Source organism: Ceratotherium simum, chromosome 9, assembly GCF_057802395.1.
Source record: "Ceratotherium simum simum isolate JZ-2026a chromosome 9, ASM5780239v1, whole genome shotgun sequence".
Lineage (NCBI taxonomy): Eukaryota > Metazoa > Chordata > Mammalia > Perissodactyla > Rhinocerotidae > Ceratotherium > Ceratotherium simum.
Window position 1 is genome coordinate 65,167,160 of NC_141908.1, and position 26,371 is coordinate 65,193,530.

The 26,371-nt window shown below is 37.2% G+C and overlaps 1 protein-coding gene across 4 annotated transcripts in view; it reads right to left on the reverse strand.

Annotated features, from left to right (window-relative positions):
* Positions 1 to 26,371, reverse strand: part of TFPI (tissue factor pathway inhibitor) — a 79,712-nt gene that overhangs the window by 31,199 nt on the left and 22,142 nt on the right. For all 4 annotated transcript variants that reach the window (XM_004426716.3, XM_087435466.1, XM_087435468.1 and 1 more), the window contains 2 exons: positions 10,629 to 10,751; positions 1,761 to 1,958 (listed from right to left, as the gene is read on the reverse strand). In XM_004426716.3, the coding sequence (XP_004426773.1) occupies positions 1,761 to 1,958; positions 10,629 to 10,749 (319 nt within the window). In that variant the 5' untranslated portion in view covers positions 10,750 to 10,751. The remainder of the gene's footprint in view (positions 1 to 1,760; positions 1,959 to 10,628; positions 10,752 to 26,371) is intronic.

Consider the following 26,371-nt stretch of genomic DNA (forward strand, 5'->3'; position numbering starts at 1 on the left):
TCTCCTTAGGTGATATTTCTCCCAGCAATACTTTTTCTATGTGCCAGCTTTAACTTTAACAGTAGCTTACTATATAAAACACTCAGATATTAAAACAATAGTATCAAGTGGCTTTTGAAGAGATAATGGGGAGATGGGGGCAAGAGTTTTATATTTATATGCTAGGCAGTAATGATGCTTTAGAAGACATTATAGGGCAGTCACTGAAGAAAAGATGATTATATTTGATTAATTTCTAAAGAAAAGGGTAACTTTTGCACAATGGTGAAATAAAAGGTTTGTGAATTATAAAAAAGAAACAGGTATGTATTTCAAGGAAGAGGCTAGTTGATGAAAATAAGTAGCTGCTAAACGACAAAGTGAGGATTACAAAGAATGAGGCATCTGGGCCTCTAGCCAAGGTGCTGAATCTGAGTGATATTCAAGTCAATGCAAAAGAATACTTGGCTCAGCACGGAAGAGAACCGGGTATAGAAATCTGTGATGAATGGAAGATGACCAGGCAATCACAAAAACTGAAGGCACCGCAGAGGACCGCTGACATGCCTAATCTGTGTCAGTAACACTTCTAGCACATCTATGGAGTAGAAAGAAGGAAATACGTGCTCTGAGGTCAAAGAAATATATTCACATCAATTCTTTTCTGTCAGTTCTGGAGCATACAACAAAGCATCTCATAGAGTCACAGAGGAGAGAAGTGCTCTCTTTTCACCACGTTGAGATTTTCCCAAAGCCAAGAGCATCATGATACCAAGGCTGTTTTGTAAAAGCTGTTTTGGAAAGCATTGTCAGAGTGAGAATGCAGAGCTGCCTGCTTTGCAAAAAACAAGACACAGTGTTTGTTAACAACTAAGGGTACCATCTCTATAGCTCTATGATTCAATTCAACTAGCTCTAAGAACATGCTATGAGGGAATTAGGAACTAGGAACTGGGGCAATAAAGACAAGTCAGATTCTTCTATCTCTCAAGTAGCTCACAATTCAGAAGAATAAAACTGAGATAAAAACATTCAAAATTTTGACCAATAATTCTTTGGAATTTATCTCAATGAGAAGTAAAACCATGTAATTTGTAAAATTTGTAAAAAAAAATGCTTTAATAGGATTAAAGCAGAATAAAAGTGTCCAATCAAGTTTAATAACAATGTAATATGATGTGCTTTTAAACCTTATAACTTAGTAAAAATATGAAAAGAAAAGTTGGGTTCAGCAAAGTCTTTGTGGGTCGGCAGGTATGATATTTTCTTTTCTACAGTCTTCCAGGGTTCCAAAGAGAATGACTTAACTTTCATGTATATATTTCTACTCTCTGATGCAGCTTAGAATTTTCTAATTAGCAGCTATTGAGAGCCTCAAAGTGGATTCTCAGATTCATTATCTTGAAAGGGGACACCTATGGGATCATTGTGTTGATAAAAGAAAGTCTACGTCAATGTGACTAACAATTTCTTAGCTGCCTAGAGAGGCTGAATTACACTCATTTCATTGCAGATATAAAACCCGTTCTGCGAACTTAAGTGTTTTTCTTCTCTCTTTATTATGGAGAAGAGTATAGGACAATAGGCTTAATATATCTTAAACGATTGATAGGACAAAAATGAAAAGCAATAGTTGAACATGAAAGCTGAAAAAGTAAAAAAAAAAAAAATTCCTTGGAATGTTTAAATAGTTTTAACATTTTTCTTCTAAAGTATCAAATCTATGATTAACTCTAATAACTCTAAAGGCACCTGGGTGATAAGTGGCTCCAGAAACCTACCTCTTGTACATGTTTCTTTGCACTCTTCCAGGCTTTCAAATCGATTCCGATTTCCTTCACAGCCCCCGTATACAAATTCTTCACACTGCTGAGTGTGAACGTTGAAAAAAAACCTCTTGATCAATGCTCTGCAGGGGCCTTCGTCCGCCTTCAAGGCACAAAATGAATGTACAAGTTTCAGTGGTGGTAACTCAGCATCTACAAGGTAAAAAATAAAAGATGTAACATACAATCCATCATCAACCCCGTAATATTCTTTATCTCCCTTTTAATACATCTTAATTTTAAGGAAAAGTACAATAATAAAACAGGCTGATATAAGAAACTCTGAAAAGTTATTCAAAGTTATCAAAAAGGTAGATAAAGTTTATAAACTCATCAAATGAGACAAGTCTTATCAAATTTTATTAATCAAATATTAATTATGATTAACGATTAATTACGATTAACTATTATTAATAAACTATTAAAGGAAAATGTAGAATAATTTTTCTAGACTTTTGTTATACATATTGCTTAAACCTGTACTAGTTGACGCATATGGAATCGAGTGGAAGTTGTAAGGTAACTGATGTGTTACATTACCAGTAAGTAGAGACCTCTTTTTTAATTCAGCAGTTTTTAAGGGCAGATGTTAATGGATAATTTTTTGAGTTCCTCTCCCTAATCCACAGCTGTGTCATTTTTACACATGAAACAACTATTTACAAGCAACATTATCAGGGCTGATACACGATCCCAATCCTCATGAAAACAAACCAAAAAAAGCAACAGTATATTTGTATTCACATATGTATCTGTGTATCATACTATGTTAAACCATTCCCTAATTATGAAAATTTAGGTGTTTGACATTGCATATATATGCTTTTACTTACCATGATTGGTTTTTAACAATGGTGAGAAAACTTAAACAATGCTTTCTATATTTTAAAATAGAATGAGGCAATTCTTTTGACCCTGAGTTATAATTTTTCCCTAGATATTCAGTCACTTATTTTCATCATAGAAGAATTTCCTATCTTGGGAAGGGAAAAATCAACTAAAATTTTTAAATTTGATTTTTATCAGGTCTAATATTATTAATAGAGGCCTCATTTTAAATAAGTTGTGAGTGTCTACAGAATCTATCGGTAAGACAGACACTGAAAATTCTGGATGGTACAACCAAAATAGTAATGCCCAAAGAATACCATATAATATTCCTTGAGTATTGTCTGTGTATTGAGTCTATGTCTTTTCTATGTCTTTCACTATTCACTATGATTCCTTATGGAGGATACTGAAACCTTAAGAAGACCTAAACCAATTTACTCTTTAAAGATTTTATTTATTTTTATTTTTTCCCCACAAAGCCCCAGTAGATAGTTGTATGTCATAGCTGCACATCCTTCTGGTTGCTGCATGCGGGAGGCGGCCTCAGCATGGCCGGAGAAGCAGTGTGTCGGTGCGCGCCCGTGATCCGAACCCAGGCCGCCAGCAGCGGAGCGCGCGCACTTAACACTAAGCCACGGGGCCGGCCCCAATTTACCCTTTAGAGGGCAGCAGAATTCTAGTAAATTAAGTTGAAGTATCTTCAAACAAAGTGTTTTAATGCACTATAAAATAATTTACTTTGAAAAAAGAAACATGAATTGATGTCACTTTAATACTTTTACGTAAAATATTTTAAAAACATGAGCTGAAAGACAGGTTTGTTAGTGTATGATCATCTAGAAAGAAATCAATTTTAATTTTCCTATAATTTCAAAACTGAATTTTTGAAAGAGAAAATATGCATATCATAAAAATTGGATTAGATAATTTTATTCTCTTCTACCCTTAATATTTTATCCGAATGGTCCACACTGAATTAATGTCAAGAATTGTCATATTTCAAATAATGTTAAAACTTTTTATAAAAAAGTAATTGGAATGTTATTTTTTATTTTCTGAGTTATGAAAGGATAAGTAGGCCTTGCAGTCTTGGAAGGGTTAAAAATCAAGCCTTCTATACATGAGTGGATATTATTACACTGCTTGATTTATTTGACACTAATTATTTATGCATATGTGAATTATATCTTAACCACTAATGCAACTTATAATTTAAAAAATCCGAGGTTAATTTGTAAAATACCATATTACCATTTTGATTTCTTTGATAATAGAATAGACCATTTTCTTCAAGTGAAATAAATTGGGCTGACAGAAATGATAGTACAGTAAATTTTCAGACCCAAAACTTGATGAGGTAGAATAATGTATAACATAGATTTGTCATGATACATACACATTATCTTCAAAAGACACAGTTACTTTCAGAACCACACACAGTTTTCATGAACTGGCTAATTAGCAAGTTATAATACTGGTCAAATCTCTAACATTGAATTTTTTGCACCTGTGCATTCTAGTGTTTTCAACTTTCTCTGGGTTATGTTCAATGGACAAAATATAATTTGGGTGTTTACCAATATGATATTTTTTATAATTTTTACACCAATTATATAGTGTCCCTAAAGCCAATCAATCTCTGTAATATATATGTAAATAACTTTATCAAAGTGAGTTAATAACTGTTGATTACCATATATAAATTTAAATCTCATTCCTTTTCTTTCTAATTATTTACATAACATTTTATGCTGATGAACTTATCTGCAATACAATTAGCTTTAAAAAGTATCTCAAGTCAAAAGTTTCTATTACTGGGGCTGGCCTGGTGGTGTAGTGGTTAAGTTTGGCATGCTCCACTTCAGCAGCCCGGGTTTGCAGGTTCGGATCCTGGGTGCGGGCCTACATCATTTGTTAACCACGCTGTGGTGGCAACCCACATACAAAATCGAGGAAGGTTGGCATAGTTGTTAGCTCAGGGCTAATCCTCCTCAAGCAAAAAAAGAGGGAGATTGGCAACATATGTTAGCTCACAGTGAATCTTCCTCAGCAAAAACAAAGTAAAAGAACTTTTGTATTACTTAAAAATATGGATACTTCAGAATTATAATTTTCCTTAAATACTTTTAGACTTTTCTGAAATTCTTTATTTTTCTTAAATTATATACACAAGTACTTTTTTCTATAGATATTCATAATATATACAATAGCATTTTAGAGTGTTGATGAAAATATTTTTCATAGATAAATATCTGTACATAAACAAAAAATGACTTATGAAAAATGTTTTTCCTTTCATCATTGACGTTATAATTGTCAATTTGAATTAAAAAATAATTGAAAGCATTTTATGGGTAGTACATTTATGAGTAATTGTAAATGCTTTTTATATTCCCTTTATTTAAATATTAAGAATTCTATAACTGACACTCTGAGTTGTTAAAAAGTTGTGAGAAGCTAGAAAACTGCATCAAAGACCCTCAGCGGTGCCCTTGACTGAGAGCAGGCCCACAACAGCATCAGTGAATTAGCACTATGTATTTGTCTACTCTAGACACATTTCTACAGGACTGACAAAATTTGACCTATGAGTTCCATAAATATTTCATTTTAGAATCAGACCTCAGAAGTCACATAAATAATTTTGAGAAGTGAGCTAGGAGTAAAAATATTCTGCCATTTTGAATCTTATGGTTTTATACCATTATTTCAGAAACTCCTATAGCATTTCTCATATCAGATGATGGTCCCGATTCCCAAGTTAATGTTACTTAAGAACTTTACAGGCACCAAGAAATTGAAACAATACTTCAGACAGGCACCTGTAATATGGATCTCCAACTGTAGAGCACAGGAAGTTTTACTCAGTACCTCAGTTGCCATATATATTCAGGAAAACTATTTCTTATAAATCAGTAATTTATATCAGTTCTTTATCATCGATGATTCCTCTGCTTTTGACTCTTAATATATTAGATATTCCTTATCATCACGCCAAATCTTTTATTTCACATTTTCTGTGTTAAGAATACGCAACCCCAAGTTCGACCTGCTATTTCGTAATTGTGCCACCAGGTGGCGGCAGGGCACCACGAAAACGCAAGACAGTACCCGGTAATTGTAGCATTCCTCCTGGTAGTAATCACAGCTAATGTCGTTTACTGAGTAATTACTGTCCTCCATATATTTCGTAATTATATTATTTAATGATCACAACAACCCTCTGAGTTAGGCATTATTATCTCCATTTTACGAATTGTAACAAAAGCACAGCAGAAATTAATTGCTCAGTTCACACCATAAGTGAGGGCTTTAGTATTGACGCCCACGTAGCTTTACACCAGGTACCTCACACCTTCTTAGTAATTGAGTGATACTGTCACAGATCTCTGTGACTGAGATTCCTAAATTGGCATTTAGGTGAAGCACATAGACTTAATTATATAATTTCCACTCAATAAATTTTTTTCTAAAATTCAGTTTATAAAAACTAAAAAAGTTTTCAATGATGAAAGTAGGTGATGATTTTACACCAATTTCCTAAGGAAAACACTAAGAATTAACTTTTATTGACTGTATTTTGTTGTTAGCTAATTATTTGTCTTTACTATTAGAATTTTAATGCATTTCTTATGTGAATCCTGGATTAGAAAATTCTTTGTGCAGTGAGCTTGCAACCGGCATTTGGGGGAGCATCCCTAAGGTGGGGGAGTGATCAGGTGTGCCCTCTTGGACACAGGGCCATGCATGCCACTCCACTCAGGAGGGTGGAAGTCTGTCTTGTTTTCATTTCTTACTTTGGGTAAACCTTTTTGAAAGTTAATCGTCAGGTGTTGATCATGTGTCAGGCACTGTGCTGCCATGGCAGATATGATAGTACATCTGTGGCGGCAGCACCCTCTCTCATGGAGCGTTCAGACACTAAAGACTTACACAAACATTCAAGGAGCTCGGGATGTTGTGTGAGCGTATAATCAGACACTTAAGCTTGTCTGAGGGGGTCAGGGAGAACTTTCCTTTTCTTTTCTATTTTTTTGTGAGGAAGGTTAGCCCTGAGCTAGCATCCGATGCCAATCCTCCTCTTTTTGCTGAGGAAGACTGGCCCTGGGCTAACATCCGTCCCCATCTTCCTCTACTTTATATGGGACGCCGCCACAGCACAGCTTGACAAGCAGTGCATCGGTCTGCACCCGGGATCAGAACCCGCGAACCCTGGCCCCCGAAGCAGAGCGCGAATTTAATCACTACACCACTGGGCTGGCCCCAGGGAGAACTTTCCTGAGATTTAAAACCAAGACTTGAAGAAAGTGTTGACAGTGACAAGGAATTGTCCAAAACCATGAAATTGGAAAACACATATGGGGCATTGTAACAGCAATTTCATCTGATGCAGAGAGATAGACAGGATTATGGTTTGTATTTAATTATTTTTGTAATTGATTTCTTGTATTTTATGTCTCACCGTCTGAGGATTGCAGTCTCACTCTCCCATCCCCCTGTCTGGGATGTTGGATGGAAGGCTTCTGATAATATTTGGGGTATGTCATACCCTTCCTTGACTGCGAGAATCCTCCTTCTTCTGGAACGTGTTTGGGAAACTGGAGCTTTGAGGCTGCTTACTGTTTAAGAGTCTATATGCTATTTGACTGACCAAATGATTTGATTTCTCTGAAAGGGAAGAACAAAGACATGTACTCTTTGCCTTCTCTGTGCCAGAAAATGTGCCACATGCTCTTATGCAGTTTGTGTAAGAACCATATGAGTGCGGTTATTTACATCACTTATTTATAGATTAGGACACGACGAGTCAGAGAGTGTACATAACTCATCCAATTTTGCAAAGCTACTGTGTGGCAAATCACACAGGCAAACTTAGGTCTGTCTGATTCTAAATCTTATGCTTGCCTTTCTCTAAATGCTTCCTGCTATCTTCTCTCTCTCAGTCCAAAGGAATTTAAAAAAAGTTCATCACCACTGTTTTTTATTATCCTTTTTGTTTTATTGAGAAGGTTATTCTATTTCATCCTCCCTGGTGGTTGGCCTGATTAAAAAAAAGTTTACTATTGACTTGTGGGAGAAGCCATAAAATCTTGTATGTTTTTTTCCCCAAGATATGTAGTGCTTGTTTATTTTGCAATAGTTTTAGATTTACAGAAGGGTTGTACAGATAGAACGGTTCCCTACACCCTTCACCCAGCTGCCCTCAAGTTCACATCTTACATAACTAGGGTACACTTATAAAACTAGGAAGTTAACATTGGCACACACTATTAATTAAATCGTAGACTTTATTTGGATTTCACTAATGTCCTTTTTCTATTCCCGCATCCAATCCAGGAGACCACATCATTATGTCTCCTTAGTGTCCTACCGTCCGTGACAGTTTTTCAGTGCCTGCTACTATAAATCAGGGGTTCTCAGCCCGAGGTGTCCACTGGAATCACCTGGGAAGCCTTTGAAAGGCACCGAGGCCAGAACCACGCACCAATTACATCAGAGTTGCTGGGTGCAGGCGGGATGAGCATCACTGTTTCCTAAAGCTCCTAGTGATTCTGATGTGCAGCCAGCCAGAGTTGATATACTGCTCTTAAAATATCAGAATTCCTACTCGTCCGGCCAAAGTTCTTCTTGGTATGGGAAAATGACTATTTCTAAATTAATTGTATGTTTTTCTATAAAATGATAGTACACTATTTCAATGAAATGGTATACTTCTATAAAATGGTGGCCTGACCTTGGCATAATGTCATAAGTGGTATCTCCAAAATTGAATTGATGCAGATACAGGAGGGTGCTACTGCCAGATTCATTAAAAACAAAACAAAAATAGAATAAGACTGTGCAGCTGGTTAGCTAAGTGGTCTTCAAGTCTAGCTTTAAGATCAAAATATTTTCTTATCCAGCTGGGTTTGGTTTGGATTTATCTGGAGATTTTAAATTCTGGCTGAAATATTGATGGGTTAATTCTGATTTCTCGGCTGACTGCGGAAGCAGTCACAATTTCAGGAACTTCCTGGTTAACTGGCATGCATTTTCCCAGCCTAATGGAGGGAGATCGGACGAGGTGAATATTGGGAACTTGGACCCTTTCTCCTCCCAGTTCCTGAGATGGGGTTGCCTGCTTTTTCCCTGTTGGAACTTACTTTCTCCTCTACATATTACAGCCTCCAGAATATTAGAACTTGAGCCATCCTTTTGAGAAATGAGCCAAATGAAGGACTAGAGCTCACCTCATGATGCCCAAATTCCTATCTTCATAAGGCACGTTATGGTTTTTGCTTTATTAAATAGTGTTCCATCTTTAGGAAATTTTTATCGCAACATGTATTTTTTTTTTTTTTTTGGTGGCATGTAACCATAAGCCTTTATTTTCAGTCACAGGTCAGATGTGAGCGGCCCTGTTGATCCCATCTGGGTTTGCGTCTCATCTACTGGTCAGCTGGGGCTGATCTCGGCTGGCCTGCCTGGGCAGCTGGGCTTCAAGCTGTGGGTCCCGCTGGGGCAGATCTTCAGATCTGCTCCAAGTGTCTCATTCTTGGGTGCGGGATGAAGTGATGTCACAGGCACCTCTTGGCCGCTTCGCCCTGCCGAGCTCTCAGATCACCAAGCTTGGTGAAGTCGCCATCCTCTCTGTATCAATAGCAGCACCTTATGCGTGCCTCTGTCACTTCACTTACTACATTACACTGAAATAACCTATCCACACTTCAGTCTCCCCTGTGAAACTGTGAGATTCTTGAGAACCTGGTCTCAGTCATCACTGCTTCCCTAGCACCTACCACAATTTCAGGCACATAAAATTTACTTATTTAGTCTTTATCAAAGGGAAGTACGCTGAACAAAATCACCTTAAAGAGCTGTTAGAGATGTGTAATAAGAATGTATTTATTGGGCCGGCCCCGTGGCTTAGCGGTTAAGTGCACGTGCTCCGCTGCTGGCGGCCCGGGTTCGGATCCCGGGCGTGCACTGACTCACTGCTTCTCTGGCCATGATGAGGCCGTGTCCCACGTACAGCAACTAGAAGGATGTGCAGCTGTGACATACAACTATCTACTGGGGCTTTGGGGGAAAAATAAATAAATTAAAAAAAAAAAAAAAGAATGTATTTATGGACGTCTTTTGTACATCATAAATACAAACAGAAGCTATCACTTTGTTCATATTCTCTCACTATTACCAATGACTTGAGAATTTTATCAGTGATTTACTGATTTGCTACAAAATATTGCTTGTAAGAAAGAAATAAATCCATGATAACAATCACTGTACAGTCTTCTCCTTGTCCTATTGTTTGATTGTTATATTTTATTTTTAGACACAGAGCTATATGGGATTAGAACTGAGTTCTATCACCCAGATCTCTTGTTGTCCTGCTTGACTAGATTCTCACATTGCACTCATCTTGCACATTCTTATTTTGGGAATAAGGGCAAGAAGGAGAGAATGGCTGCATCCACAGATGCCTGTAGTTTCCTTTTCCTTCTCGCACTTCTCCCAGTCAAAGGGTGGCATCCAAGTTCACAGCAAAATGCCCTGTAATTTTCCAGAGATACTTCAGTGTTTGATATTATAGCCTGAAAAAAAGAGAAGTCTTCCTAGCTAAAGCGACTTTTTTTGGACTAAATTTTTTTTTTTTTTTGTGAGGAAGATTGGCCCTGAGCTAACATCTGTGCAGTCTTCCTCTACTTTGTACTTGGGATGCTGCTACCGTATGGCTTGATGAGTGGTGTGTGGGTCCGTGCCCGGGATCCAAACCTGCAAACTCCGGGCCGCCGAAGCATAGCGTGCAAACTTAACCACTATGCCACTGGCTGGCCCCAGTTATTTTTTTTTTTTTTTTGATACATTACATATAAGATGTTTCCCAAGAAAAATGTCACTTTGGTAAAACTAATTTTCCTACACAATGGAGAAAATAAAATTAAGTTTTAGGGTTAAAATTGAGAGCTTTGATTAGCTTAAAAAGATAGATAAATGCTTCTGACATTTTACCTGTAATGTTTGCATGTTCTTCACCTTCCTCAGGAACAGCATTAAGAGGGGCAGAGGCACAACTAAGCAGCAGACATATAGAAGCCCAAAAAATCTGTTCTTTCTTCATCATATAAATCATCTCTGAAATACAGAACACAGATATGTCTAATAAAGTGTTAATGTATATTTATCTATAGGCTAGTAAGAATCTTATGCATACCTCCAAATGTAAATTTCTATGACATTTAATGTGTATTCTTATACATCCCTGTTCGCAAATTCCATGAATCATATTTAAAAACGTGTGTATGTAGCATTCAATATTGTAGACGCACATACTTTCAGTGCATATATCTAATAATATTCAAGTACACAGGTCATATTTCAACTTTGAAAATACAAATTAAAATAGCAATAATTGAGAGACGTGGGTAAATGCTGATCAATATGGCTAAGTATGTAGTACGATCTATTTTCATATGCAATTCTATTTGCCACGTCTGTCTATAGCTATTCTTCTTTCTCAGAACTAATTATATGTTAATTTTTCTTGCCTTTTTCTATAATTTAATTAATGCAACTTTCAATTCCTGATTTCTCTTTCTTTTTTCTCTGGTCTTTGTTTTATAAAAGAAACACATTTTCCAAATTTTCCTCTTTGTTTCCTTTAAAATATATTTCTGTTTTTATAACCACTTTCCTGACCAGGTTTTCCATGAGATAGCAAACAAAACTGCTGAATAAAGAAATGTCAAACATTCCAGCCAGTCCTTTACCCCAGTTCTTCCAGCCTCAACTTAGGGAGTTATCTGATTCCAAAGAGTTTCACAGAAAAGTGGCTTTAAGTGATAAGCCAACACATTTACACTCTAGGGGAAACAGATTTCAGCAGGAGAGTGAGACTTCCTGTTTCAAAATGATTTAAAGATCTATAGCAAAAAATAATGGAAAAGCATATCTAAGTTTTTTTTAAAAGAGACTATTTCTCCTTTGGATTCAAAGGTGAAAAGAAATGTGTAATGTTCACACAGAATGGGAAGAGAAAAAGAAGGGAATGTATGCACGTGTTCAGTCACTAATGCTATCAGAGTCCGGAAGGAAAGAGAAATCTAATCAGTAAACATTCACAAACACAGGAACAGATATTCCATCAAAAACGACTTACAGAATTCTCTGTTTATGTCTGTAGTGAATCCCAGCTGCAATAGACACCATTGAGGTGTGGGTAGCCTTATAATAAATAATAAAGGCATACATGCCATTTTGCTTTACGCTTCATTAAAAATCACTAGTGCGATGTATAACCTACTTTCTCATAACACTTCGGAAACGTTAGCACATAGTTGATTTTTAGTCAGTAGCAGTGTTATATACCTTCTAAAAATCATATTATAAACTATTTGAATCCACAAATATATGTATGTATTTGTATGCATATATACACATGTATATATATTATTTTGAAGAATCTATCAGCTAAACTTTAGTTTTTATTTTATTTTTGAAAATGTGTTTTTAGTGACTCTTCTAATATTTCCATTTGATTCTTTGAGATATACAACCCGCTATACTTTGAGCGTAAAATACAGCATGTTTTTCTATCCCATGGCTTAGGGAGCAGGCTGAGGTTGGGTGCCTGCTGAGGAACTCGAAGAGAATTGGGGCTCTAAATCCATCAAGTTACTTTCTTTAAAAATAGTGGTCCAGAATGTTGCCAAATTTCAGTAGTTTTAGACTTTCCTTGGTTGGAAGAATCAGAAGCCAGCTCAGGCAGTTTGGGTTAAAGGGTCATCAGCTCATTCATTCTAGAGAAGGTAGAACACCTAAGACTAGAGAGGCAGGTTTGCAGCTGGATCTCAGAAACTACTAGTCAGGGGGCTGACCAGCACCAGGAGCCCCCCATTGCTGCTGCCCTCCTTAGATGAGATTTATTCTCACCCAGTGCAGCCCAACTTTCTCTACATAGTACGATGCATAGCTCTGATAGTTCCTGGGTTTTAAACCTGAAAGATTCTTCCATCAAAATAGTGTTACTATCTCCCTTTGTGGACCAGGTTCAAACAGCTTGAGAACAGCACTGATAGTTTCAATTTGGAAAAAGTGTCCCACCTTTTGGACCAATGTATTTGAGGTGGAAAGCTGTAGGAGACTATCATGGATTTGGTGGACCCTAAGTGGACTTATCAGGGATCGGGAATAAGAAAATGTAATAACATTGCAAATCTGATTCAAGTATTTGGTTTTGGGGACAAGTGTAGCTCCCAGGAGGAGGGGATTACTGCACCGGAAGAAAGGAAGGGTATTAGACAGATAAAACTATAAGTATGCACTACAGCAAGGCATAGCTGATTAATGGCTGATCCAGAACTTGAATTCAAGTCAGTAGATTGCTAGTTCAGTGCTCTTTTTTCTCTATAATGTTGCCTCATAGAAGTGACCGAAAGCACTAAACAATTCAGTTTCCCAGAGCAGTAGAAGACTGATTTGGGCACACCACTGAAAAAATAGTACAATTTGTTATAACACTGATAAAACTGTAATTTGTGGAGATCAATTAGAGTGAAGTGACCGAATTATATATTATTGTAGTTAACTTCTTTTTTTAAATTTCAAAATGCATCAAGTTACCTTGCAAAATGGCAAACAAGACAACAAACCCAAACTGAAGCTGTGCATTGGTTAACTCGCTTCTCACACATCCCTGTACCTTTCTGCATGCTGGCCCCATTAAAAATATGTACTACCTCATCTGGTATCATACGCAAAAATTGATTCAAGGGAACTTGAAGATCTAAATGTGAAAGATAAAACATTAAATCTTGTAGAAGAAACATAGGAGAATATGTTCATGATGAATGTGGTAAAGATTTCTGAAGAGGATACAGATAGCATCAATTATAAAATAAAATACTGATAATTGGATTTCATTAAAATCAAGAACTTCTGTTCAGCAAGATAAGCACCATTAATACACTGAAAAGGCAGGATGTGAGAAAGTGTTTGAAATTCATATACCTGAAGATTATATATTGAAAATGTATAAAGAACTACAAATAAATATCCAATTAAAAATAGGTTAAAGGGGCTGGCCTGGTAGCATAGCAGTTGGGTTCTCACGCTTCACTTTGGCGGCCCGGGGTTTGTGGGTTCAGATCCCAGGCGTGGACCTACACACTGCTCATCAAGCCATGCTGTGGCAGCGTCCCACATACAAAATAGAGGAAGATGGGCACAGCTCTTGGCTTAGGGCTAATTTTCCTCAGCAAAAAGAGGAAGATTGGCAACAGATGTTAGCTCAGGGACGATCTTCTTCACCAAGAAAAAAAAAAAAACAGGTTAACGAAAACAGGTTAAAGACTGAACAAGCACTTCTCAAAAGATTATATGCATATAGACAATAAGCATATTAAAAGATGCTCAACATAATTAGTCATCATAAAAATACAAATTAGCACTATTGTGAGATACAACTTAAATTAGTAAAAACAGACAATACAAAGTGTTAGTGAGGATGTGGACCTCCACCATCGTTGGCGGGATTATGCTACAGTCTGAATGTTTATGTTCCCCCCAATTTTTATGTGGAATCCTAACTCCCAAAGGTGATAGTATTAGGAAGCAGGGCCTTTCAGAGGTGTTAGGTCATAAGGGATGGGATTAGTGTCCTTATAAAGGAGACCCCACAGGGACCCTTTGTTCTTTCTACCATTTGAGGATACAGTGAGAAGGCACTAGCTATGAACCAGGAAGAGGGCCCTCACTCTTGCCAAGTCACCTTTAATTTGGACATTGAGGGTATAATGCAAAGTGAAATAAGTCAGAGGGAGAAGGTCAAATACCGCATGATTTCCTTCATTAAGTAGTAGATAATAACAACAATAAACAAACACATAGGGACAGAGATTGGATTGGTGGTTACCAGAGGGGAAAGGGAGAGGGAGGAGGGTGAAAGGGATAATTCAGTACATGTGTGTGGTGATGGGTTGTAATTAGTATTTGGGTGGTGAACATGATGTAATCTGTGCAGAAATAGAAGTATAATGATGTACACCTGAAATTTTTACAATGTTATAAACCAATGTTACTGCAATAAACAAAAAATTAAAAAAAAAAAAAAAGAAGTTATCTAAGCAAGAATATATTATGTGAATGTGCTGTATTAGTGACTAGTTGTGCATAATAATATGTTAGACACTAAGGGAGATTAAAAAATTGATAGAGAGTATTGACCCTTAAGGAATTTACACTCGACCAATTGAGTTAAATAAAATTGCGATGATAAATGCCAAGATGAATGTCAGGATATCTTTGCATATAACAGGCACGTAGTAGTGGACAATAAATATATGTTAAATTATTTGACTTGAATAAAAATAGTATTTATGTATTGGGGCCATAAACTAGATATTGTAAACTCAGCTCTCCCAGCAACCTGTTAAGTAACTTTTGGAAATAAATTTATATTTCTGAACCTGATTCATAAAATGCATGACTTGTGCTAGATTGTCCTTAAATTCCATTCCAGTTCTCAAAATTTATGTATTTGAACTAACACATTTTATACACTTTGCAGAATAATTTATAGCTATGTTGTGTAGCTTACATTTTCTATTCACTTTAATGCTCATTTCCAGCATCTGTTTTATTTTTTTAGGTAAAAGTGTGTTCTTAGAATACTAGTTCAGCAAGATGTTATTAGTTGTTACATTTAGAAAATGATCATAGGTTAATATATATTTATATCTTAGTTAAAAAATTTATATAGGTTCTCAACTGTAGGTCTTCTTTAGAATCTTTATTATGGTAATGTGCAGTTGTGTCTTCTATGGGGAATATAGTAAATGCCTTTCCAAACTTATATGACAAGAGACTATTTTCCCATAAAATATTTTTTGGAAAATATCCGAAGAAATAAGATACAGATAAGGAAAACTCAGTAGATTTTCTGAACCAGAAAAAATATTTTAAAAGTATGATGTGATTTGTGCTTTAATAAAATCTCGCATGTGTGGAAAGATGTTGAGAGCGCAAAATTATAAATGGAATTAACAGCTAAAATATTGCAGAGGATCCGACTGAAATTATGAACAGGGAGCTATCAGTGGAACTACAGAGAAAAGAGCAGGTGGGAGAGACTTTTTGAGTTAAATATTGGTAAAATTGAGTGAGGATATGAAGGACAGAGGATTCACGTATATCCTGAGTGAATTGTTGTGCTAGTCAGACAATTAGGTACATTAATATAAGTATTGATTGGTGTGCATTTTAGAGATGAATTCAGTCTGGACAGATTGCATTTGGGGTTATGTTTTCTAAGTGGACCCGTATGAGGGCGGTTAGAGACATAAGGCAGGAGCTGGGAGATGTCTTGCTGTATTATCATCCTCATCATGAGGTAGGATCATTTCACTAAGGGAACAGACGTCCAATTAGTCATTCCCAGCTCCCCTTCAACTTTATTTTCTGTCAGTCTTTCCCGCAGTTGCTCGGCTTTATGGACACTGCCTACTAATCCCTTGGCTCCATTGAAACTGCTGATTCTTGAACAAACTTTACTCATTCTAGGTTTAATAATTTGAAATTGCTATTTCCTGTCATGGGAACACTCTTCTACAAGATGCCAGAATAGCAGACTCCCTTGTTTTAGTCAGGACCCTTGTCAGATATCCTCTCCTCCAAAAGATCTTTGAGTACCATATTTAAAAAGTAACCACCACCAGTTCCTCTGTCACTCTCTATGCCAATAACCTGTTTTTTTTTTTAAAGGTTCTTTGTCTTTTCATTATTGAATTGTAGGAGTTCTTTAAATATTATGGATATAAGTTCTTTGCCAAATACATATATTATAAGTATTTTATTTAGGTCTAAGACTTATCTCTTCATTTTTATATGTGTCTTTTTCTTTTTTTTTTTTTTTGTTGTTGAGGAAGATTTACCCTGAGCTAACATATGTGGCTAATCTTCCTCTTTTTGCTTGAGGAAGATTCAGATTGCTGAGTTAAGATCTGTGCCGATCTTCCTCTATTTTGTCTGTGGACTGCTGCCACAGCATGGCTGCCAATAAGTGGTGTAGGTCCGTGCCCAGGAACTGAACCAGGGCTGCCAAAGCAGAGCATCCCGAACTTAACCACTAGGCCACAGGGCTGGCCCTACAAGTGTCTTTTGATAAGCACAAATTTTTAATTTTCATAAATTTGATTTTTGAAAATAATTCGGTAGCTATTAGTATACCCACAGAGTTGTACAAACATCACCATAATCAATTTTAGAACATTTTCAATACTCTGTAACTCCCCACCCTTTAGCCATCACCCCCACACCAATTTCCCCATCCTCACTTGCCTAGAAAATCATTAATCTAATTTCTGTCTCTATATATTGACTAATTCTAAACATTTCTTTTATTTTTTTGGTGAGGAAAATCAGCCCTGAGCTAACATCCAATGCCAATCCTCCTCCTTTTTGCTGAGGAATATGGGCCCTGGGCTAACATCCATGCCCATCTTCCTCCACTTTATATGGGACACCGCCACAGCATGGCTTGACAAGCAGTGCGTTGGTGCGCACCCGGAATCCAAACCTGCAAACCCCGGGCTGCCGCAGTGGAGCACACACACTTAACCGTTGCACCACTAGGCCAGCCCCTAGACATTTCTTTTAAATAGAATAATACAATACATGGCCTTTCGTGTCTGGCTTCTTTCATTTAGCATAATATTTTCAAGGTTCATCCGTGCTGCAACATATATCAGTACTTTTTATTGCTGAAAATATTCTATTGTATAGATATACCACAATTTATTTATCCATTCATCACTTAATGAACATTTGTGCTATTTCTACTTTTTTGGATATTATGAATAATGCTGCTGTGAACATTTGTGCACAAGTTTTTGCGTAGACATATTCATTTCCCTTGGGCATATACAGGTATACTTTGTCTTATTGCACTCCACTTTATTGTGCTTTCAATATATTGCATTTTTTACAAATTGAAGGTTTGTGTCAACCCTGCATTGAGCAAGTCTATTGGCACCATTTTTCTAGCAGCATTTACTCACTTCATGTCTCTGTGCCACATTTTGGTAATTCTTGCAATATTTCAAACTTTTTCATTATAATTATATTTGTTATGGTGATCTGTGATCAGGGATCTTTAATGTTACTATTGTAATTGTTTTGGGGTACCATGAACCGTGCCCATATAAGATGGCGAACTTAATAGAAAAATATTGTATGTGTTCTGACTTCTCCACCGACCAGTTGTTCCCCCGTTTCTCTCCCTCTCCTCAGGCCCCCCTATGCCCTGAGACCCAACAATATTGAAATTAGGCCAATTAATAACCCTACAATGGCCTCTAAGTGTTCAAGTGAAAGGAAGAGTTGCACATGTCTCACTTTAAATCAAAAGCTAGAAGTGATTAAGCGTAGTGAGGAAGGCATGCTGAAAGCCAAGATAGGCTGAAAGCCAGGCCTCTTGCACCAAACAATTAGTCAAGCTGTAACTGCAAAGGAAAAGTTCTTGAAGGAAATTAAAAGTGTTACTCCAGGGAAGACACGACTGATAAGAAAGAATACAGCCTTATTGCTGATATGGAGAAAGTTTTAGAGGTCTGAACAGAAGACGAAACCAGTTACAACATTCCCTTAAGCCAAAGCCTAATCCAGAGGAAAGCTCTAACTCTCTTCAATTGTATGAAGGCTGAGAGAGGTGAGGAAGCTGCAGAAGAAAAGTTTGAAGCTAGCAGAGGTTGGTTCATGAGGTTTAAGGAAAGAAGCCGTCTCCATAATGTAAAAGTGCAAGGTGAAGCAGCAAGTGCTGATGCAGAAGCTGCAGCAGGTTATCAGAAGATCTAGCTAAGATAAGTAATGAAGGTGGCTACACTAAACAACAGATTCTCTAGGTAGACAAAACAGCCTTCTATAGGAAGAAGATACCATCTAGGACTTTCATAGCTGGAGAGGAGAAGTCAATGCCTGGGTTCAAAGCTTCAAAGGACAGGCTGACTCTCTTGTTAGGGGCTAATGTATCTGGTGACTTTAAGTTAAAGCCACTGCTCATTCACCATTCTGAAAATCCTAGAGCTCTTAAGAATCATGCTAAATCTACTCTGCCTGTGCTCTATAAATGGAACAACAAAGTCTGAACGACAGCACATCTGTTTACTGCACGGTTTACTGAATATTTTAAGCCCACTGTTGAGACCTACTGCTCAGAAAAAAGATTCCTTTCAAAATATTACTGTTCATTGACAATGCACCTGGTCACCCAAGAGCTCTGATGGAGATGTACAATGAGATTAAAGTTGTTTTCATGTCTGCTAACACAACATTCATCTTTCGGAATCAAGGAGCAATTTCAAATTTCAAGTCTTATTCTTTAAGAAATACATTTTTCAAGGTTATAGCTGCCACAGATAGTGATTCCTCTGATAGATCTGGGCAAAGTAAATGGAAAGACGTCTAGAAAGGAGTCACCATTCTAGATGCCACTAAAAACATTCGTGATTCAGAGTAAGAGGGCAAAATATCAACATTAACAAGAGTTTGGAAGAAACTGATTCCAGCCCTCACGGATGACTTGGAGGGGATCAAGACTTCAGTGGAGGAAGTAACTGCAGCTGTGGAGCAAATAGGAAGAGAAATAAAATTAGAAGTGGAGCCTGAAGATGTGACTGAATTGCTGCAATCTCACAATAAAACTTGAACGAATGAGGAGTTGCTTCTTATAGACAAGCAAAGAAAGTGGTTTCTTGATATAAAAATCTACTCCTGGTGAAGAGGCTGTGAAGATTGTTGAAATGGCAACACAAGATTTAGAATAGTACATAAACTTAGGTGATAAAGCAACAGCAGGGTTTGAGAGGATTGACTCCAATTTTGAAAGCAGTTCTACTGTGGATAAAATGCTATCAAACAGCATCGCATGCTGCAGAGAAATCATTCGTGAAAGGAAGAGTCAATCAATTCAACAAACCTCATTACTGTCTGATTTAAGAAATTGCCACAGCCCCCCCCAGCCTTCAGCAACCACCACCCTCATCAGTCAGCAGCCATCAACATTGAGGCAAGACCCTCCACCAGCAGAAAGATTACAACTCTCTGAAGGCTCTGATGATGGTTAGTATTTTTTAGCAATAAAGTCTTTTTTAATTAGGGTATCTACACTTTTTATTAGACATAATGCTATTGCACACTTAATAGACTACAGTATAGTGTAAACATAACTTTTTTATGCACGGAGAAACCAAAAAATTCATGTGACTGGCTTTATTGCAATATTCGCTTTATTGCAGTAGTCTGGAACCCAACCTGCAGTATCTCCGAGAAATGCCTGTACCTAGGACTGGTATTACTGGATCATGTGGTAACTCTGTTTAATCGTTTGAGGAACTGCCAGACTGTTTCCAAAGCAGCTGCACCATTTTACATTCCTACCAGTAATATCTTGCTTTTTTTTGTTGTTGTTGTGAGGAAGATCAGCCCTGAGCAAACATCCACTGCCAATCTTCCCCTTTTTGCCTAGGAAGACTGGCCCTAGGCTAACATCCATGCCCATCTTCCTCCACTTTATATGGGATGCCACCACAGTATGGCTTGGAAAGTGGGGCGTCGGTGCGCCCTCGGGGTCGGAACCTGCGAACCCTGGGCCACCAAGGGGAGCACGCGCACCTAACCTCTGAGCCACTGGCCGGCCCCCTTGCTTTGTTTTTTAAATAGCACTTATCCCATTTATATATTTATTTGCATACATGTTCATGGTCTCCATCACTAAAGCATTTTCCATTCTTAGCAGACCCCTTATATAACATTCACAATTCTATGTTCAATACCCAAAATAATGACTGACATAAGTAATACTTGATGAATAAATGAATTAATTAGGATAAACTTTGAGAGCTAAAATTAGGTTAGAGTATGGATCTTTAGATATATCCATGCAGTTTTATTTATTTCTACCAAAAAATAAAGAGATTAGAAGCAAATGTGATGGGATGGCCATCCACCCATATTTCTTTTTCTAATTGTGTCTTTTGTATTGCTTATTCCACTATTCTGGAAGTACGAAATATTTCAATCAAAAAATTTGTTCAAAAGGAAATTTTTAAAAGACAATGTAACACAAATGGAGTAGATTTCCTATTTATAAAATTTTGCTTAAATGATATATATTTTCCAAATTAAAGGAGGAAGACAAGGGCGACTGCTGAAATCCAATCAAAAGAGATGGTAAGTGTGTAGGAGAGATGGCTAAAGAATGATGTGCTTAGAAAAGAGGCAATTAGGTGAAAGAAATGTATTATTTGTTATTTCACTATTTATGATATAATAGTCTCAAGACAGTCTATGAAAGAAAGGGAAGTGGTTTGTGTGAATCTAGGAAGTGAGGAGCCAAAAAGGGAAAGCAAAATGGAAGCACTTGAAGATTGTCACTTGTTGAAGATACCAGCTCAACCATGAACTTCATGTTAACTATAATCCTCTTAAAAATCCTATCCTATATAAAATATTACACCCATCTTAAGAAAACTGAGGCTCAGAAAGGGAGTATAACTTCCCAAAGAGAATGAGATGGAGCTAATATTTGCACCTATATCTGTATAACTCCAAAAATCATGGTCACATCACCTTGCCAAGCTGCCTTCCCAAGAATTGGTCAATCTGTCTCCTGCGTTGTCTAGAAAGCACCCTGCCTCCAGCTGCCCTCGAGGTTATTCTGGTTTGCTTGGCAAATATCACTGTAGTAGAGATGTCTATATTCCATATGGAAACCAAGAACCATCAGATCAATCCAAGAAATCTTCCTCGCTTTCTCTCCCTCTCCCTCTCCCTCTCCCTCTCCCTCTCTCTCTCCCTCTCTCTCTCTCTCTCTCTCTCTCTCTCTCTCTCGTCTGTATTGTCTTTCCTCCCTCCCTCCCTCTGTCTCCCCCTTTTCCTTCCTTCCTTCCTTCCTCCCTCCCTCGCTCCCTCCCTCGCTCCCTCCCTCCCTCCCTTTCTTGGTTTCTTTAGTGGTTAAGAGGAGTGGTCTGGAGTAAGACTGTATTATGGGATGAATTATGTTCCCCCCAAATTCACATGTTGAAATCTTAACCCCCAGTACCTCAGAAATGACTATATTTGGAGATAAGGCCTCTTAAGAGGTAATTAAGGATAAATGAGGTCATCGGGGTTGGGCCCTAATCTAATATGACTGATGTCCTTATAAAACAAGATTAAGACATAGATAAACACAGAGGAAAGACTGACTACCTATAGGCCCAGGAGAGAGGCCTCAGAAAAAAATCAACCCTGTTGACACCTTGATCTCCAACTTCTAGTCTCCAAAATTGTAAGGAAATAAATTTCTGTTGTTTAAGCCACGCAGTCTGTGGTACTTTCCTATGGTAGCCCTAGCAAACTAGTATGGTCTATAAAACTTCAAATACCAGTTCTGTACTTACTAATTATGTGCATTTGGCAATATATTTATCCTCTCTTCGCATTTGTTTACTCATTTATAAAATAGGTATTTTACTATGACCTGTCTCATAGGGTGTGAGGATTAGATGTAAAGGAATTAAAATGGTGAATAATTAACAAATGTTAGCTATTACAGTTTTTATATGCAATTCCTGACACCATTTTTGGTTCATTGCAAAAGCAGAAGCTCAATATTCACGGAGCTTATTCTTTGTTGAGATGTCGTCTCAGACTCTTTGAAAGTCTAAAAAATAATGAAAATATAGCACTGATTTGGAAAGAGTTTAGGCAAGTGGAGAGACATTTTGGTTCCAATTTGGTTAGGTATGGAAGCGGAGAATTGCTGGGCTACAAGTTGTAGGTCAGGCAGTACAGATCTTAATGTAAAGTGAATGTCCGTCTAAGGCTCCAAGTCCTCTGAAGCTAGAAATACGTTGGCAATCTGGCTTTGGTGACTGGAGGAGAACAACTCAAAGGAGATGGCAATGGATATTGGTGTGGATGAGAACTTACCGCAGGATTCAAAGAGCAATGAGCTCACAGAATGGAAGAGCCCAGCAGTAGGCCGGAATTCTAGCACTAGATTTCTAGCACATCTTTTTGAGAATGGCATGAAACAGCATGTAGACAGTTTATTGACCTATTCTATTATTAGTTTGGGGGTACATTTCTATTATTTTATCATCTTTAAATTAATCTGGAAAAACCACACATTGTGTTTACTTATATATTATCAGCCTGGTGCTTAGATAATTTAAACTTCCTAGTTCAGATTTTCTTTATCACATATTGTTGAACTTTTTCTTTTTTAAAGTTTTACTGTTAATCTCTAAGCTCACGGAGTACTTTGCCATGTCTAAAAGAAAGAAATTTCATTTGGGCTGCTCCTTTATTTGCGGTGTACCAATGAAAGACAGGAGAGACAAAACCTGACAACAAGAAAAAGAGGGAAAAAAAATAACTTGAAGAATAATTCCAACTTTCTGCTCAGCAGTGGCTAATGTTGTTATCCTCTTGGTGTTTATTACTTCCATCCACTCAATTTTGCTGATCCCTGGAGGGGTCGGGGGGGCAGGCACTATCCTTCTGCCCAGTAAAACCTGGAGCCTGTTTTTGTCTTTAACCTATGTGCTTTCTCAGCTATTTCTCATTTTGGGTGAGTCTGTAGCACACCAATACTAAGGATAATAAATGAAGAAGGGAAACAGAATAAAACTATGGTGAGAGGAGGGAGACAAAAAAATCTATAGGGATTCTAATAGTGTTCTATTTCCTTTTTACATTTTGAAATTCATTTTTTATAAGTAATATTCTCAACTTAAAATTCCAAAATATTCATAACAACTAGGATCTGCAAGTGGATTTTTGTTAAAAATATTTCTTACTAGACTTCTAACTTTTGTTCTCAAATGGAGAGTTACTGAACTTGTATAATCTCAGCGAGATGTTTGAGAGCCAGATTTTTCTCAGGAAAAGAGTATTTTCTGAATAAATACATTGTGGGAATGCAAATGTTTGGGCAGTTTCCCAAGGGAGGTCTCAGGCTGTGCAATTGCACATGTACCACATACCAAATTCTAACAAGTCAGTCCAGAGCCTTTTTTATCTCTTTGTTAACTTCCCCCTAGGTCCTACATTCCTGGGACACGGAGTCATCACTATAAGCATTATTTTGGCATCAGGATTATTTATCTATGACATAAGATTAAAATTAACATCAACTATCATGAGGTTCTGGCTATATGGTATATATTCCACATTTATTTTAAGAAATTATATTAGAAGTACAAAGATATATCATTATAAAACATCATTTTCATAAAAATTTATTACGTTTTGAAGTAGTTTCTTATCTATTAGGTTATTGTATCTTGACAATAATGCTGTGCAGCCAACGGGGCAGGTACACTGAATTCATGTCAGAGAGATGTGATTTATTTCCCAACATCATATGCCTGGATGTCTGGTAAGTGACAGAGGCAGGACTAGATCCTGGACTATCTCAAAGCATCTTTAAAATAAACAAGATTTATGGAATAGAGACCAAATCCAATTCAGGAAAATACAACTAAATATATTAATTACTTATGTCTTTCTGTATTTATTTCTCTTTGAAATATTACCTTTATTGTGACTTGAAGAAGATGATTTGGCAATATGACCAAAAGAACTACAGGATAGAAATTGGTTTACCTGGTTTGCTAGTCCTACAAATACAATTGATTAACCAATGTAAATTTTTGCTGTGATCATTATTATAATTTTTGATTCACTGACTTGCCTAAAAGTTTTCTATTCCTGGCTTAAACTCTATACTTCATTAGTGATTATATTTATTTCTGTGAAATATTTCCACATCACTCTATCCATATATATATGGGAAGCTGATTTTGGGCCCAAGCCTTAGCTAACCATATTAGAGAAGGATATAGGTCATAAGCCGTAGAAAACCTGGGGGTTTGCGCCTTATACAAAAGGGGCAAAAGTCCTCTGGGAAGAGGCACAGAAGTTCACCCAGCAGTCAAAGCCTGAATGAACAGATTAGAACAAGCCTTCACAAGGGAATGTCTAAAGGAGGTAGTTGAAAATCTGTCAAGTATCATATTTTCTCTTTTTTCCCAAACTTTAGTGGAAATAGAAACCACATATACACACATTAAAAAAAAAAAATCTTGGCTAAAGACCAGAGTTGAAAATAGCAAATTCCTATTTTATTTGAACCCCATTTCAAACATGTAATTATAGTCAGTTCTTGAGCTATGTGGGATAAATTTTTTTACTGTAGATTAAGTCTTTGTTTAGATTTTCTCCCTAGATGCCTGCTTTTAAGGCATTTTCTTACCATGAGGTGGTTAAATCACGCTTTGTCAAATAATAATAATAAATCATAATGCAAATAGCTGTTTCCACTAATGAACATTTATTATTATATTTTTCTCATTTATATCTCACACTCAACCTAAGAGGATACCTTATCCTCATTTGATAGAGGAAATAAATGGTGGTTCACAATGATAAAATAACTTTTCCAAGGAAACAGCTTGTAAGTGGCAGTGTAGTTGTGTGTACCTGACTCTCAAGCCAATGCCTTTGATCATTGCTTTCTACTGTCAGATTTTAAAAATAGTGTTAGTGAAATAAAATTTAAATATTAGTAAAAATTATATTTACACATTAATCTGTAGATTTAATAGTATGATTTGTTGTAATAAAAATAGTAAGTAAAGGGCCGGCCCCGTGGCTTAGCAGTTGGGTGTGCGCGCTCCGCTGCTGGCGGCTGGGGTTCGGATCCCGGGTGCGCACCGACGCACCGCTTGTCCGGCCATGCTGAGGCCGCCTCCCACGTACAGCAACTAGAAGGATGTGCAACTTCCTTGACAACTTCCTATGACATACAGCTATCTACTGGGGCTTTGGGGGGAGAAAAATAAATAAATTAAAAAAAAAATAGTAAGTAAAGATTTGAAAAAGGCACTACAGATTTGATTACGGCAGTCACCATCTTACAATGAAATCATGTTCCAAATCATGTTGGTAGGGGAGATTTTTGGAACTCCGAGTATACAATGTTATAAATGAAGTTTATGTTGATAAGCCAGCTGATAAAAAATTGAATAAAAGAGCCTTAATGCCTAAGGTAGGCAGCCTTCAATGAACGAAGTTGGAGGTCTGGCAAGAACGCTGAATTAGACCCAGATCAAGGTGGCTTTTCTTTGCCATCATTTTAAATCAGCCACAAGGCTTGAAATGGATCTTCATTAGGTAAACACACAAGCGATCTTGTGGCTAAAGCTCCCAGGAGCTCTCTTAGTCTATTGGGGCTGCCATAACCAAATACCACAAACTGGGTGGCTTAAACAACAGAAATTTACTTCTCATAGTTCTGGAGGCTGGGAAGTCAAGATCAAGATGTTGGCAGATTCAGATTCCAGGTGAGAGTTCACTTCTTGGCTCACAGACACCACCTTCTCTCTATGTCCTCACACGGCCTTTCCTCTGTATGTGCACGTAGACAGAGGGACCTCTCTCTCTTCCTCTTGCCACTAATCTTTCAAATTAGGACACCACTCTTATGACCTCATTTAACCTGAATTACATTTTAAAAGCCCTATGTCCGAATACAATCACATTGGGGGTTATGGTTTCAACATGTGAATTTTGAGTCCATAGCAGGAGCCCTCCTCGTTTCTTAAGAAAGTGCTTCTAAACTTGGCTGGTACATTTGTTTCAGAAGTGAGGGTCACTTCCCTGATGTCATTAGGCTGTCGGAGGAGATACATTAGCCCTAGTATCCACTTTTT